This window comes from Sesamum indicum, linkage group LG1 (genome assembly GCF_000512975.1).
Source record: "Sesamum indicum cultivar Zhongzhi No. 13 linkage group LG1, S_indicum_v1.0, whole genome shotgun sequence".
In the NCBI taxonomy this organism is placed as follows: Eukaryota; Viridiplantae; Streptophyta; class Magnoliopsida; order Lamiales; family Pedaliaceae; genus Sesamum; species Sesamum indicum.
In genome coordinates, this window is record NC_026145.1 from 18023602 (window position 1) to 18037775 (window position 14174).

General features: G+C 36.5%; 3 protein-coding genes and 1 non-coding gene across 6 annotated transcripts in view; 1 reads left to right on the plus strand and 3 right to left on the minus strand.

Annotated features, from left to right (window-relative positions):
• LOC105173113 (golgin candidate 4) overlaps positions 1-2690 on the minus strand; it is an 8493-nt gene extending 5803 nt beyond the window's left edge. Inside the window, exons 1-3 of one of the 2 annotated variants that reach the window (XM_011094779.2) lie at positions 2300-2690; positions 1553-1651; positions 554-649 (exon numbers count right to left, since the gene is read on the minus strand). In XM_011094779.2, the coding sequence (XP_011093081.1) occupies positions 554-649; positions 1553-1651; positions 2300-2530 (426 nt within the window). In that variant the 5' untranslated portion in view covers positions 2531-2690. The remainder of the gene's footprint in view (positions 1-553; positions 650-1552; positions 1652-2299) is intronic. The other variant, XM_011094772.2, reaches the window with a different exon arrangement.
• On the minus strand, positions 5352-9409 carry LOC105173128 (U11/U12 small nuclear ribonucleoprotein 59 kDa protein). 2 transcript variants are annotated; one of them, XM_011094792.2, is made up of 8 exons: positions 9234-9409; positions 8228-8570; positions 8042-8125; positions 7580-7645; positions 7138-7210; positions 6558-6946; positions 6162-6202; positions 5352-5948 (listed from the first exon to the last, which is right to left on the minus strand). In XM_011094792.2, exons 1-8 carry the CDS (start codon positions 9392-9394, stop codon positions 5870-5872), a joined length of 1236 nt encoding a protein of 411 aa, XP_011093094.2. In that variant the 5' UTR covers positions 9395-9409; the 3' UTR covers positions 5352-5869. The 2 variants fall into 2 exon arrangements, with proteins under 2 accessions (XP_011093094.2, XP_011093101.2); XM_011094799.2 differs by having other exon boundaries at positions 5855-5996.
• Positions 9486-9569, plus strand: TRNAL-CAA. Its single transcript has one exon. It is a non-coding gene; the product is annotated as a tRNA-Leu (tRNA).
• LOC110012046 (probable membrane-associated kinase regulator 6) lies at positions 11308-12774 on the minus strand. The gene is made up of 2 exons (XM_020694150.1): positions 11954-12774; positions 11308-11827 (listed from the first exon to the last, which is right to left on the minus strand). Exons 1-2 carry the CDS (start codon positions 12675-12677, stop codon positions 11820-11822), a joined length of 732 nt encoding a protein of 243 aa, XP_020549809.1. The 5' UTR covers positions 12678-12774; the 3' UTR covers positions 11308-11819.

A 14174-nucleotide genomic window follows, 5' to 3' on the forward strand; every position in this document is an offset into this window, starting at 1 on the left:
AAGATCTCTTGTTTTCTTCCTTCCCCAATTGACCTGTGGTTATTCACTTGGTTGGGCTGCAATCTTGAAATGGTTTGTGAGTTTTTAATGGAAGGTCTCTTCTTACAATCAAACAATCAAGAAAAAAAAAAGAACAGAGCCCTGGTTTCTTCGAAGAAGACGAGAATAAACCCATTTAATTCATAGATGTTTTATTTTTCTTCCATTAATATGAAATAAGGGTAAATAAGTAAACTACCACTTATCATACATATTATCAAATGAAGTAAACATGAGATTGTGTTTAATCTCCTGTAACCCAAATAACTCATAGCCAAAGTAAATGGCTCCTTCAAAATAACACTCCTCGTAAATGGCTACCAAGAGATTCCAGGCATCAAGTGTATATGGCCACAAAAAAGGTAGATCCAGAAAGATTTATCTCCTCAACAGACAAGTTCAAATCAATCTTTTTATTATATTCAAATATTATGCGTAAAATCATAAAACTGTACATTCTGGCAAAATGCATTAAGAGCAGTTTCCACCAGTTTCGCTAATCATGACCACCTACCTTGGGAACAGTTTTAAAAGCACTAAGAGCAGCATTTGTAGTAAGAAGATTTTGCTTCAATGAGCCATTTTCTTCAGTCAACCTTGAAATCTGATCCTGCCATTAAAACCATAAAAATAAAAAAAAATTGCATAAGAGGCAGACAATTTAAATTTCATAGCAAAAACACAGGAACTCTATGAATCATGTAAATCATGAAATATGAGTTGGTTTTCTACCACAAGGGACCAAATTATTAATTTTATACTCCAACTGCAGATGGTAAATTATGATCCAAGTGAGAAAAGCTGACAGAAACACATCAGCCTGCTAGGTAATAAAATGGATCCACTAAAAACCCTAGGTATCACAACAAAATCATCTAAGAAAAGCAAATGTTCAACCGACTTCAGCCGGTTTAAGTAGAGTACATCAGATATAGTGGAGAACATGGATGTTCATGCTACATATGCTAATGTTGGACTTGTTCACATCTACAAGTAATATTGTTCAAATGCAAGAGTAATTGAGCAACCCAGTTGTCCTGCTCTCTGAATTTCAACTTCTAAAAGCTTCTAACATAATGCCATTGGAATCTTAACCAATAAACATTTGTTCAGTATAGTTTCGTCATCTTTATTCCTTTCTTATTTTCCTTTTTTGTCCTTAAAAAGACTGGAAATCAAGATTAACAAGATATTGATGCCACGTGAGAATGCCAAGGGTATAGGCATCTTTCAACGGAAAAGACCAAAAACAGCTTCAAGTAATCAAAAGTAGAAAGTGCCCAACTGAAGATACTATCCAAATAAATGCATGCAAAGCATCACTGACATAGCAGTATTCAGTATTGTCCATAGTTCATACTACTATTTTTTACCTATACACATTACAGAAGCAGAAAGCATTTGAGAGCAACAATAAAATAGAAAATCAGGATAGGTAAAGAGAAAGCAAAATTTTACTTGGGAAAAATATTAGATCAGAAGCTGGAACTAAGGGTCAGGAAAATGATGGTACCTCTTTTTCCTTCAATAAAGCTGCATAATTAACTGATAGTGCCTTTATTTCAGCCTCAGATTCCTGAAGTCTCTTAATCTGAGTTTTGTATTGTTCAATCTGCCATACAAAAGAAATATTAGGACACCCGATCATTCATTAACTAGCACTAAAAGTGGAGGAGAAAAATATTCCACCAAACAGATGTGACTATATAATGACTAAGATCTTTCACTCGTTTTCACCAGAATGCATTCCTTGCATTTTAGCGAAAAATCTGTCATCCTTTGCATATTTTTAAAGTACAGAATCTTATTCAGAATATTATAACATGCCTTTTTCAAAATAACTCGTTCTAAAATAGGTAATCCATCCTCAGAAACAAAACTAAACATGCTTTAACTCAAACACAGCCAAGCCTGAACATACGTCTGCCATTGCCGCAATTTCGATAATACTGCAGAAACCATAGTCAATATCGAAGGTTGCCAGTGCCGCTACCACCAACACCGACACAAGGTTCACTAACAACCACTATAACAGCAGAAGTCCAAAACAGATGACAGTAAAACTTAAAATCAATACATCGCATTGGATTCACAAGCACCTCCTATAACAAGGATTTCTTATTGGCGGAGATATCAGTCAATTTAAGATGATTAAAATATGCAATTTCATCTCTTCTCAGTTTAACAGAAACATTACAACCAGGCAGAAAAAGCAATCCATAGTAAGATCAACTGGATAACACAACAATTTCCTAAATACCTCATGATTCAAAGAAGAATCAAAACCATTGCCGATTGGCGAATGCGTCCGCGTACTCGAACGAGTAAAATTGCGAGAAGTTCTCCGCTCCGAGACTGAATTTCCATTGTCAAATTGATCGCGCGGGGGAGAAGTATAGATCGATAGCTCTTCGTCGTCCTCGTCGTGGACGTCGAGTGCGATTTTACTCAGACTTTCCTTTAAATTAGCTACCGAATTCCACATCGGCATAGCGATTTACGCGCCAAAATCTCTTTCTCTACACTTCCTTCTCTCCAAAAAGAATTTGAATGTGATTTTGGGAAAAAAAATGGGGAGAATTAAAGGGAATACGATGAGAGTCAATCGAATTGCATTTTGGTTATGGGGTTTTAATGCTACGGTAGATCTGAGGGAGAAATGATGAAAAAAGAAAAATAGGTTTTTCTTACCTGGCAAACTCGGGATTCGTCGGATGATGTAATAAATGGTAAACTGGGCCTCTTTCTTGCTTCTCAACTCAAGGGCATCTATTGGACTTCTCATGGTATGGGCTTCAATAGGAAATAAATGGGTTTCAATTAAATTGATTATGGCATTTTTGCACTGCTATAAGCCCATTTGACTCTTGTTTTATAATATCTATGGGCTCCCGTAGGCGGCCCATAGATCAATCTCTCTTTAAAAGCGCAGTAGGGTTGCTAACACGGTAACACCAACGCCCATTCTATCGTTACACTCTCTCTCTCTCACACACACACACTCTGATGCACACTTCATCTTCTGTTTACACTCTGAGAGTTTTTCAGCTCATTTCTGAAAGTTTTTTGAAAAGATGTGAAGGATTTGCGATGAAGACGAACAAGTAAATTGCGATTGCAGCATTCACTGCTGCAAGGTGAAATAATTGCTATTTTCGGTTCGTATTCACTGAGCAAAACTTCATGTGAAGAAGGAATATTTTTTGCATAGTTTATTTCAGCTGTAAGTGAATAGAAATCGAAGGACCTATGGACGAGAGGCGAAATATTCAGTGCCGATTCGGCCAAGTTTACCTTCGGAAATTGAATCTTTTGTACTTGAATGTTGATCGCCGATCCGGAGGATTCATTCCGGTTAGGTTCTCCAAAATTTTCAAACAATTTCATGTGTTTCCAAATATTATTTTTTTCCTTTTAAAATTTTTGAGGAAACCAAGGCGAAGGTCCCAGCGGAGGGGAAGGACTCTATATCGAGCCCTCTCTAACACTTGAAAGTAAATGCCTTCGAAGAACAATGATTGGCCGAATAAAAGAACGCTTCATATTGTTCAAGTTTTGGTGCGTTTCGAACCCCTCGGCTATATGTCAATTTTACAATGCTAAGGACCACAATGAGTTATATACAAAATTTGGAAGATCCCAAACCGGATGAGTCTACTTTCTTTGACCTAACAATTCAAGACTGAAATCAGTTGATGTGATTTTTGAAGGCTGAACATTGAAATTTAGGGTACCGAAATAATAGTAGCATACAGAATCGACTCATGCCATATCCTTTTTAATGAAAAAGATCTACCAGAAATATGGGAGTGTGAGAATACAATTAGATAAAAGCTTATCAAAGCCTGAACAAATCGATTTTAATGGAATTATTGATTTAGTAATTTAGGCAAAATTTTATGTAGATAGGTATGTGTAGGGCGTGTCACTTATTAATTTTTGAATAAATACATTTTTAGTGCTAATAACTCATGAATTTGAATTCACATCCATCTTCTTAATGAAAAAGAGGGTCCTAGGTTCAACCCAAAATTTTCTCCTATGCCGGACCCTCTTTGCATTATAACCCTCAGTTTAAAAATAAAAGAAAAATCAACACATTTAATCTTTTCAATATATTGATGTTAATAAATTTAATTTTGTAACTATGCATTAAATAAATTTAATCATGTGTTTAAATATATCCAATACATTTACCCTTTGTGATACTAATAAAATACTAAAATATATTTTTTTAAGGGTAAATTACAACAATCTCCTTTAAGATTTGTTATAATTATAAATATTTCTTGTTGTTTGAAAAATTACAAAGTCTTCCCTGATGTTTGAAGAAATTATGTAATTCTTGAATGGGGATATAAAGTTGACAACTTTGGCTATACTATATTTTTTTACAAAAAAATTAAAAACTTATAAAAAAAAATCAAACAGAATGGATAAAAAAATTTTAAAAATTATAAAAAAAAATTATCCACTTAATCCAAAAAAATCAAAAAAAATTTCAAAATAAATAAAATTATAATTTTTAACCACGATGACATTTTGTCAGGTCACCATAAAAAATAGATGGAAACATAACGAATTAAGCTAATTGTTAGATGATCATCAAAATTAATGAAGTATTAGTAATTTTTCAATCAACGAAAAAGTATTTATTATCATGCAAAACCTTAAGGAGGTCATTTTAATTTACTCCCTTTTTTTTTTTTTTTAATTCAACAATCACAAAATTTTCATCTTTCTCGTTCCTCCCTAAATTCCTCTCTTTATGTCATAATTGAAGCCCATTTTGTATTATTCAATCTCGGCGGACCATTGTTCCAAGTTCCAACAGCACGCTTCCATTTCTTTTGCCCCAAATGTTTGGAGAAATCATCGAGTCATGAATCCGAAGTTTTATCCCCCCCTCTGCAACATGCGCACAATTTTTTTTTGATAAATTAGGCCATCAATATAGTTTAGATGCCAGAGCCCACTAATTAACGTCATATAAAAATGGTCTTTATATGTTTATTTAATGGGATTTATGATCGTTTACAAGAAATTCAGGCATTTTTAGAAGTTGAAAAAAATGGGAAAATTTGGATGGTCAAAGGAATTTTTACTGCTTGTATAAAACAAAAGCATGACAATAGTTTAAACTTTGTACAATTAAACAAAAATTCGTGAACACACGCTCTCAATCGCCGAGAGTCTCAGGACTAACAGTGTCTTTTTAAGAAAATTACAGATGTAAATTTGTTGATTAAATTTTTTAACATCAATACAATTAAAGGAGTAAATATGTTAATTCAAAAAAAAAAAGAAAAAAAGAAGACTAAAACGGCCACAACAGTTTAAAATTATAAATACAGGACTAAAAAATGAATTTCGCTTAGTAATTTACTCCAGCTTCCTGTCAGTCAACACACAACCCAAGGGGAACACGGATGTTGCATTTTGGGGTGCAATTCCGCTAGAAAAAACTGTTGCAGAAGAAACAGATACTTAAACAAATCTGTTTTCACCACAAACCATGGAGCAACCTCAAAATCAGACTGGCTAATAGATAATGCCATCTGGTTTCTTCATGGAAAGATCGTATTCGTAACCCTCCTTTGCCCAACAAATCCAATGAACGCTGGTCTGAGGCAACAGGAATGCTGTTTTACCAAAATTGCAAGTGGAGATCTTGGGTTTTCTTCTTGTTCCATGTCAACAGGGTCAAACCTTTAGCCTCGTTCAGTTTCAGTTCCCAGAACCAAATTAACCATACTAAGAGATAACTCCAATTTCCAGACGGGCTAGACAAACGCATTTCAATATACAGCCTTCGAAACACGGATTAAAGTCATTTGGGCTTCACGAGGTAGGATGCCCAAATCTCATCTGCCGGGGGTGGTGGTTGAACCCAGTGCCCTGGTATACGGCTGCATTTGAATTCTATGTATTAACATAGGATTAAGGCAGATTTTTTACTGGGATCATGATAAAGGAACAGACAATCAGTAAAGGATGCATCCTTACTAAATTACTACAGAAAAGGAGGAAACAGAAAATAATTTGCATATATAAGGCACCAAAACAATGATTTCTAGAGACTAACTACGTTAAATTGGTATCAGGAAAAAGTGTTCACATACCTTCCTCCAGGTCTTATATATGCATCCCATGTTCGTCTCACCTACGATTAAAGGAAAAAGTCACAGTAGAGCAGCATAAACTTCTAGCACTTCAAAAATTAAAATGTCGTAAATAGATTCACTAGCTTTCAAGATGCAACAAACAAAAATAAGGAGTCATTCTTAGTCTAAGTAAAAGGACTAAACTTTCCGACTAATTGAGCTCATGCATATAATTGACTCAGCTTGTATCCTGTCAAGAACCACAATTGCTATATGGAGAACAACAAGCAAAGCAAGACAAAATGTAAGGAGCCTTTACCATGGATCTCATGGTAGCCAGATGAGATCTGCAAATGATGACAGGAAAAAGTACAACAAAGCATAAGCTAAACCAAATACGCTTAGAGAAATTACCTCAATTAGTGTGCCCATATCAGTATTGCTGCCATGATAGTAATGGTAAAATTCCATAGGTAAATTTGCAACAGAATTGTACACACTGCTAGAACCAGGTCCATTTGTGTCAACTTTTCGAAATTCTTTAGGGGCAACCACATTTGAAACTCTTTCATTTGCAGTCTCATTTTCCTGATCTTGACTTTCCCTATATCCACTATTATTAAGGCCTGGTTCTTCCATGTCTGGTGCATGACTCTGGATGTGTTTTCTTGATTCCTCAGCAGTAGCAATAGCATCTTTGGCAGCATCTGGGAATGCTGCAGCCATTGTTTGGCGCTCCTCTTCCTCAACGGCAGCTCTAACTCGTTCGAGAAACTTGTCATCCTCTTCTGGAAGGAAATGACCTGCATGGTAACATCAATTAGATTAAGTAAGCTCTACGCACCAGTTGCACAAAATGCTGAACACTTGCAGAACTGATGGCTCGTTCCCTTCAGTCCAGATAGAGCTACTAGAAAGTTGACAAGAAGCCTACAAGTCCACTCTATAACAAAGATTATGGAAGTAATATCTCATCCAAATATAAATATATCACCTTGTCTTTTCAATTTCTGTATTCTGAAGGAGCGTAATTCCTGCAGCTTTTCAACAATCAACACCAGCTCGAGCTGAAATTAGAAGATTGTGTGGTTATGATTCAGAAACTTGAGAAACAAACAGAACAAGGAAAAATAGATTATGCAGCACAGCAACTCCAGCAACATGGCATTTTGTGCCTGTTTATTGTGCTTCCTTGCGCAGTTAATGTATTATGCAAAAAGTGCATCAGAGTAATTAACTTCAGTTTTGGTACTACATATTCAAAGTTAATAAGGAGAATGAAATAAAACATTTCAAGAAAGAGTATCAAGTTGAAAAGATATCTGAGATGTAGGAAGCAATGTCATGAAATGCAAAAGCAATTTCCGACGACTCAGATAGTTTTGAATGCTATAAAGCATAAGCAACAAAAAGTAATGCTCTGCATAAGCTCACACCTCAGCTTCCAGTCTTTTCTTCTCCTCTTTTGCCTTGAGCTTTGCTATTTCGTTCATCTTTTCTACCTGCAAAATCATAATTCCTGTTCAATAAGCCAAGGGATAAGAGGCACTATCAACAATTGCCCAAAATGAAGTTCTCTGCTGTAAAGCATTTTGCATGCATGCAGATAAAAACCCAACAAACTTGAGAAAAACAAAGTTTGTGCCTCATACAACAGAGAGAAAGAACAAGTCTGTAAACTAATAAAATAATTTGAAAGCCATAAAAAAGAAGTTATATGGAGGCATAAAAGACCATATGTCCCATCTGTCAGTTATGTTTATGGAAAAATTGTCTATTTCATGATGATCACATTTGACTCCAAAGTTGTATTAATGCACTCAAAATACGTAGAGAGTTCATGAAAGGAGACAAGGTCCATATAGAAAACAGAAAAAGTATTTTCGCGAGGTCTGTACCTTGCGCTGTGCAATGTCTTTGGCGATCTCCCTGGCCCTCCATTCATCAGCTTCTTTATCTATTTGATCAAATTGCTCACGCTCCTAGAAGGATGAAAATAAATGGCCCAATCACAAACCTTAATTTACATGGAAAAGATACTAGTATGCAAAAAAGTATAGAAGAGAGTCTAGTTTAGTGTCTACCCTGGATAAGTTCTCAGCTATTCGCTTTCTCTTCCTTCTTCGCCAAAGTTTATTTCTTTTATACTTCTGCATTTTATCAGCTAACCTCTTTGCAGCTGATTTTTCCTCCCACGGACTATTTTCATCTGTGATGACTCTGAACGGCTCCAGCTGAAATCTAAGTTTGGACATTATTGCATTTGCAACGTTCAAAGACATAGATTCTTGGAATTCAACTTCGATCTGATTGTCCTTCATAAACTTAGAGAACCTATCCTTTGACATGTCACCATGCTCTTTATCTTCATCTTCGTCAGTTGCTTCCCTTTCTTTCATCCAAATCAACATTTCCAACTCTTTTTGCCTGTTCGATGTAATGCCAATCAAAACCAATTAAGATAGCAACTCTGATTGAAAAATCAGTTCTCGAACACCATTTATGTAATCAAGCTTTCAGTTTCCTGTTAGATGGACCAACATGTGAGAAGTAAAATGCTGTGTTTTGAAGGTGAAAAATGCAGAACAACTGGGAAAGGAGGAATCAAATTTTCATGCATTTTCCACTTCAAAAACCTTCAGTTTCATCCCTCCATTCACGGCGTGCATTGTATCTGGAAAACTTTCTACAAGATTCTTTAGATTGATTTCAACAAGCAAATTACATGTTCGTTCCACAGAGAAGGAGAAATACCCGAGTCACTCAAAATTAATGAGGAGACGAATTGAACTTAAAGCAAAAAAATCATACTTTTGTGACATAGCTTGCCAAATTTTAAATCTAGTACTGAGCCCGACCCAATTATCTAAGCACCAATACAATAAAATATCAAATTAATCGAACTCTACTTCGTTAGGATCAATTAAAGCTCGACATTGATTCTTGTACAGCCGAACTAAAGTGGAATTCAAACTCCATAAAGCTCCAGATGACTTGCACATTTCTTTTGCTATATTACTTCTGCACTACAAAACGGCAAACCTTCAAAACGTAATTACGAATGCAAGATTATCGCTTAAAATCACTTACATTGCTTTAGCGAGGTTTATAGTATCGTAAAGCTCCTTAAGCCGGCTGCGTACATTTCCGGCAGTCCAGAAGCTGGTAGACGGAGGTGGCAAAGGCGGCAGCGGCGGCGGTGCCCAAGACGGAGGGCCCGAATTAAACGGGGCCAAACCCATCGGATTCATCGGTTCAGTCCATTTTTCATCCGATATCTAATATTAAAAGATTAAAGAGTTGCTCTTTTTTTAGAAATAATCTCACCCTGTTATTACGAAGGTCAGGATGGCCGAGTGGTCTAAGGCGCCAGACTCAAGTTCTGGTCTTCGAAAGAGGGCGTGGGTTCAAATCCCACTTCTGACACTGACTGTTTTATGCTTTACTGATACTAGCTCTTGGTCCTTTTAAATATAGAAAAATCTCAGCACGAATCGTGTGCGTGTCAGGATGGCCGAGTGGTCTAAGGCGCCAGACTCAAGTTCTGGTCTTCAAATCCCACTTCTGACACTTTAATCATTTTCCCTTTTTTGCTTCTCATTTTTGGACACTGACAGAGATTCTTGGACCTAAAAGTTTTCAGTTCTCATCTATTCCAGCTCTTACATGGAACTTCACCATGTGAAACCGCAAATGATGGTCCCAAAATGCATGGACATGAACAATCTCTTCAACGTTACATGTAGATGCAGTGTTAAACTTGTGCACAATTTATGGCAGCCTTCCGTTCTTCCCGGGAGAGGACAATGCTGATTCGTTGAACCTAAACTCGAACACTTACATGTGCTCAAACAAGAAGACTTGTCCTTGTTTCCACTGCAAAAGGGAAAACCGAAATTCGACATACCCACGACATGCTTGATGCTATACATAGCAATGTCTCTGGTCCCTAGTCTATGCAAGAAATGTCTTTGTTTTCTCAGGGAAAAGCTTTTGATTCCATATTTCCTTTCATGTGCATTACATCCTCATATTTAGCTGTTGGGATTAATTGATTGGTTTTTCATTTTCATTTCTGAGGGTGTTTTTTCCCCCATAAATTACCTACTGCACCTGATAAAGTTAATCTGTCTGTTTTAGTTAAGTAGAAGAGGTAATAATATGTTCATCTGATAGGTTATTGGAATTATTTGCAAAAAAAGTTGTTTCTGAACTAAATTTCCACGGCAGAATCTGATAACGACTTACCTCAATTTCTTCATGCTTTCTATGTCAAAAATTGAATCTTTTGCCTTGTAAGGAAAAAGATAGCATATTGCATGATGGTGGACATGGAAAGTTGTTACCGTTTTCTAGTTCTTTTCTGATTGATTTCTTGTTCTTGTGGTGCATTTTTCTAGTTCTTTTCTGATTGATTTCTTGTTCTTGTGGTGCATTTTTCTACGGGAAGCAAGCGAAAACACATGGCGATTGGTGGAGACAAAGATGGATGAGCCGTTAGCGAGGACAAGGAGGATGTCTTGTGGAGTTGGTCCCCCCAATCTTGTCTAGTTTCAACTACATTTTGAGCTTGCAAAATCAGACACTAGTGAATCACAATTGTGCTGCTTCACCAATAAAGGATATGGATGCGAGGATGGACAAGGAAAAATAGCACGTAAAAACAAAAGAAGATGGTGTTTTTATGGCCCATCTCCTAGCAGCATGTTGCCCCAGTGACCCTCTTTGTCTCTGGTTCTTTTCTAGCAACAAAGTCAAGTTTCTATTGCTTGTGGAAATGGGCATCCTTAATTGGCCCATCTAATGTTCACATTCAGCCAAGATTCATGGATCCCTCACATTAATACTATCATTAGCGCTAAAACATGACGTAGCTTTTTAACATTTGGTGACTCCAGCCTGAGCTGAAACAAGCTTTAAGAGGCAAGGTTCTGCAAATTTTAGAGCAACTTGGTTTGATTCTTGTGCTTCAATGATTAGTCGATGATGTGCGATATACCGTTGGTAATAATAGATGTAAGGCAATAATAGACCACAGCATCATTAGAGAATAATATGTGTCATAAAACGTTATGTTATATGTATTCTGTAGCTACAGTTATGAGTGGACCAAGCATCAATGCCTGTGAAGCAGCTTCACAAAATCGAATCATAATTTCCGCAAAGGAACAAAAAGGGGGAAATGGGGACATGTGAGGGCCCTTTAAAGCCTCTCATCCTTAAAAGAATGGAAAGCATCACCATTGTAAGAAGATGCCAAGGATATCATGTTCTGTTGTCATGTGTGGTGAGGAACTGTTCACTTCTTTCTTCAATTTTTTCACAAGCTTAATATTTAGTTAGTGTCTGAATTGGAAAATGAGAAGTGATCATTCAACAGTTTCTGTAATTCTATTTCTCAAGCATAGATGTGTACACTGAGGTACAACATAGGATTAACAACAGCTTAATGTTCTTTTGCCCTGGAATTTCAAAAATTTTGTCACATCCTTTCCTTTTCTTTCTTTTTTTTTTCCTGAAGGGAAAAGAAAAGGAAAAGGAAAAAGGGAAAAGCTAATAGGCAAAAGGACAAGGGCTGAAAGATATGGTTCTGCTACCATTATCTAAAACTTCTATTCTGGAATCCCTTTGCTGTTCTAATGGATGCTCTTCTTTCTTCATCGGCAGATGTTTCTCTCATTTTTCTGAAAATGCACAAGTCATCAAATGTTAGTACTGATCAGGACTGACTTCGCAGACTAAAAATGAATGATTTTGTACCCGAAAACGGAAAAAATATAATGAAGAATCTGATGAACATATACACATACCTATTGATCTTTTGCAGTAGAGAATTGCTTCATGGATTGAGCTCTCAACATCACAACAAGCACTACTAGAACGAGATGGGCTTATACGCGGTGAAGCTCGTGGCGAGCTCCGCCAGCTCTTGGCCTTTTTCAGACCATAGTGAAGATCAATGTTGTTGCCTATTCTCTTGACATCAGACCAACCAACAACTGAATAAGCTGAACTCGGTCTTGGCGATGCCTCAAGAGAATTGCTCCAGCTTTGAATTTCACATACTTTTCGTTCAAGATCGTCCACTCTACTGCTTTTCCTCGACCGCCCTATTGATTGGCATAATGGCTTCACAAATCCAAAACACTTGCGGAAAATTCTCTTGGATGATTTTCTCCATCTCCCAAGCAAGCAGTGTTGGTTTTTGTTAGCAAGAAATGGAGTTTCCAAGTAGTATGAAGAAACGGGAGATGGAGGAACAGAAGCCGACGTTCTCAAGGCCCTGACGACGTTTGATCTGTCGACATACACCGGCATGATGTGGCCGTCCGAGAAGATTTCATCAGCATGAACAAGGGGAGTAGGGGAAGGTGTGAAATGAACATCAAAGTTGAAATTTGGATCATTTTCACAGCAATTTTCGAGGAATTGCAGCCTGGGATTATTGACAACTCCATCGGAGGGATGTGGTGTTCTGTCTGTCAACCAACTGTAAGAAAAACTCTCAGTTGCTAGTGGGTGAGAATTCTCCATGGTTGAATACTACAGAAAACTCAACTGATCTTGGTGTGCAGTATGAGAAGGGAAGGAATGAAAAATCAAATGGCTTTATAAACTAAACTTTTGAGACCAAAACTCACGTGAGAATTGCACACATATGACCACCATACAGCAAGGTTCATGTCCACTCTTGACTCTTTAAATTGGGTTTTATATTAAATCTATGTATACCAAAATTTAAATTTCAGCAGCAACACATACACATGACATGTTACATATTAATCTAACACTAATTCGGTATTTTTTATTATCTAACGTGTTTTCTTACTTTATTTTCGATTATTTCCTCACCCCCTCATCATATAGAGCATAATTTTAAATGTCTCGACATGTATTTTGTGTATGAGTAAGAAAGACTGAGGTTGTCGAATATATTTGGAACATTTGGGAAATAATTAAAACAACAAGGTATGGGTCCTAAAGGAGATATTTAATGAAAAACATATAATTTATTTGTAATAATAAGGGTGAAAGGGCGGGCAGGTGTATTATTATTAACAATATTATTATTATTATTGTTAAATTAAAGGAGTATTGTTTCCAGGAGGTTTATGGCAAAAATTGGAAACAGAATAAGACATGGGCCATGCTGCGAGAGTGACGTTCCATGCCTTAAATTTATTTAATATGTATAAATATAGCAGCAGAAGTTGTCATTTACAAGCTTCCAACCTTTACCAGAACTTACCTTAATTATTACATCTTGCCAAAATTTAAAAACCAGAAAGTGTGTATATATACTCAAATTTTACATCCAAAATAATTAAGAATGTCATCCAATTAGAACAGGGAGGGAAGGTCCTGTTCTTTTCGTCTTAAATTTGCCAAACACTTGTGAAAGAAAAGAGCTAAAGTAGGAGACAGTGGGGCCCTACTTGTTGCTTCCTAAAACAAGTGAAAGACACAAAGGTTTAGTTGTTGCTTCCTAACACAAGTGAAAGACGCAAAGGCTGAAGCACCAACAATAAAGTAGTTAAAAACTTAACAAAAGCAGAGACCTCCAATTCATTTTAACAAAATTATAATTTTATAAGTTATTCTTCTATAAATATTATTAAATACTTTATAACATCTTATAAATTCTTTATAACTTCATAAGTGTTACGTAGAAACAATTTCATGTTTGCTACCGTTTTTAATTTTTTATTTGCAAAATCTCTCTCATACGTATCAATTAGCTAAAAGTTGTGAAGGTCACGTGTCCAATAATAAAATGTTGTAAAAACTCACCCCCAACACCTCCTAAATTCATACTAATGTAACATGATAAAAGAAGTTCCACTCATGAGTATGGGTTACAAGTAGAGGTTAAAGTCTCAGTAGTCCTGGCCATGAACCTGTTGAGCCGCCCAGCCCAGAATTGTCCCATGAACTTAAACATATGTATGAGCCTATTCAGCACGGCCGGCCTGCTGGGCTCAACACAGCAACAGAATAGCCCATTACTGCCAAAATTATTAGTATAGGTGA

Coding starts and splice junctions, on each gene's coding strand:
- LOC110012046 (XM_020694150.1), bottom strand. CDS start 12,677: ATGGAGAATTCTCACCCACTAGCAACTGAGAGTTTTTCTTACAGTTGG.
- LOC105173128 (XM_011094792.2), bottom strand. CDS start 9,394: ATGAATCCGATGGGTTTGGCCCCGTTTAATTCGGGCCCTCCGTCTTGG. Junction 6,203..6,557: donor ATATGGGCACACTAATTGAG/GTAATTTCTCTA, acceptor CTTTAATCGTAG/GTGAGACGAACATGGGATGC. Junction 5,949..6,161: donor TATATAAGACCTGGAGGAAG/GTATGTGAACAC, acceptor ATTCAAATGCAG/CCGTATACCAGGGCACTGGG.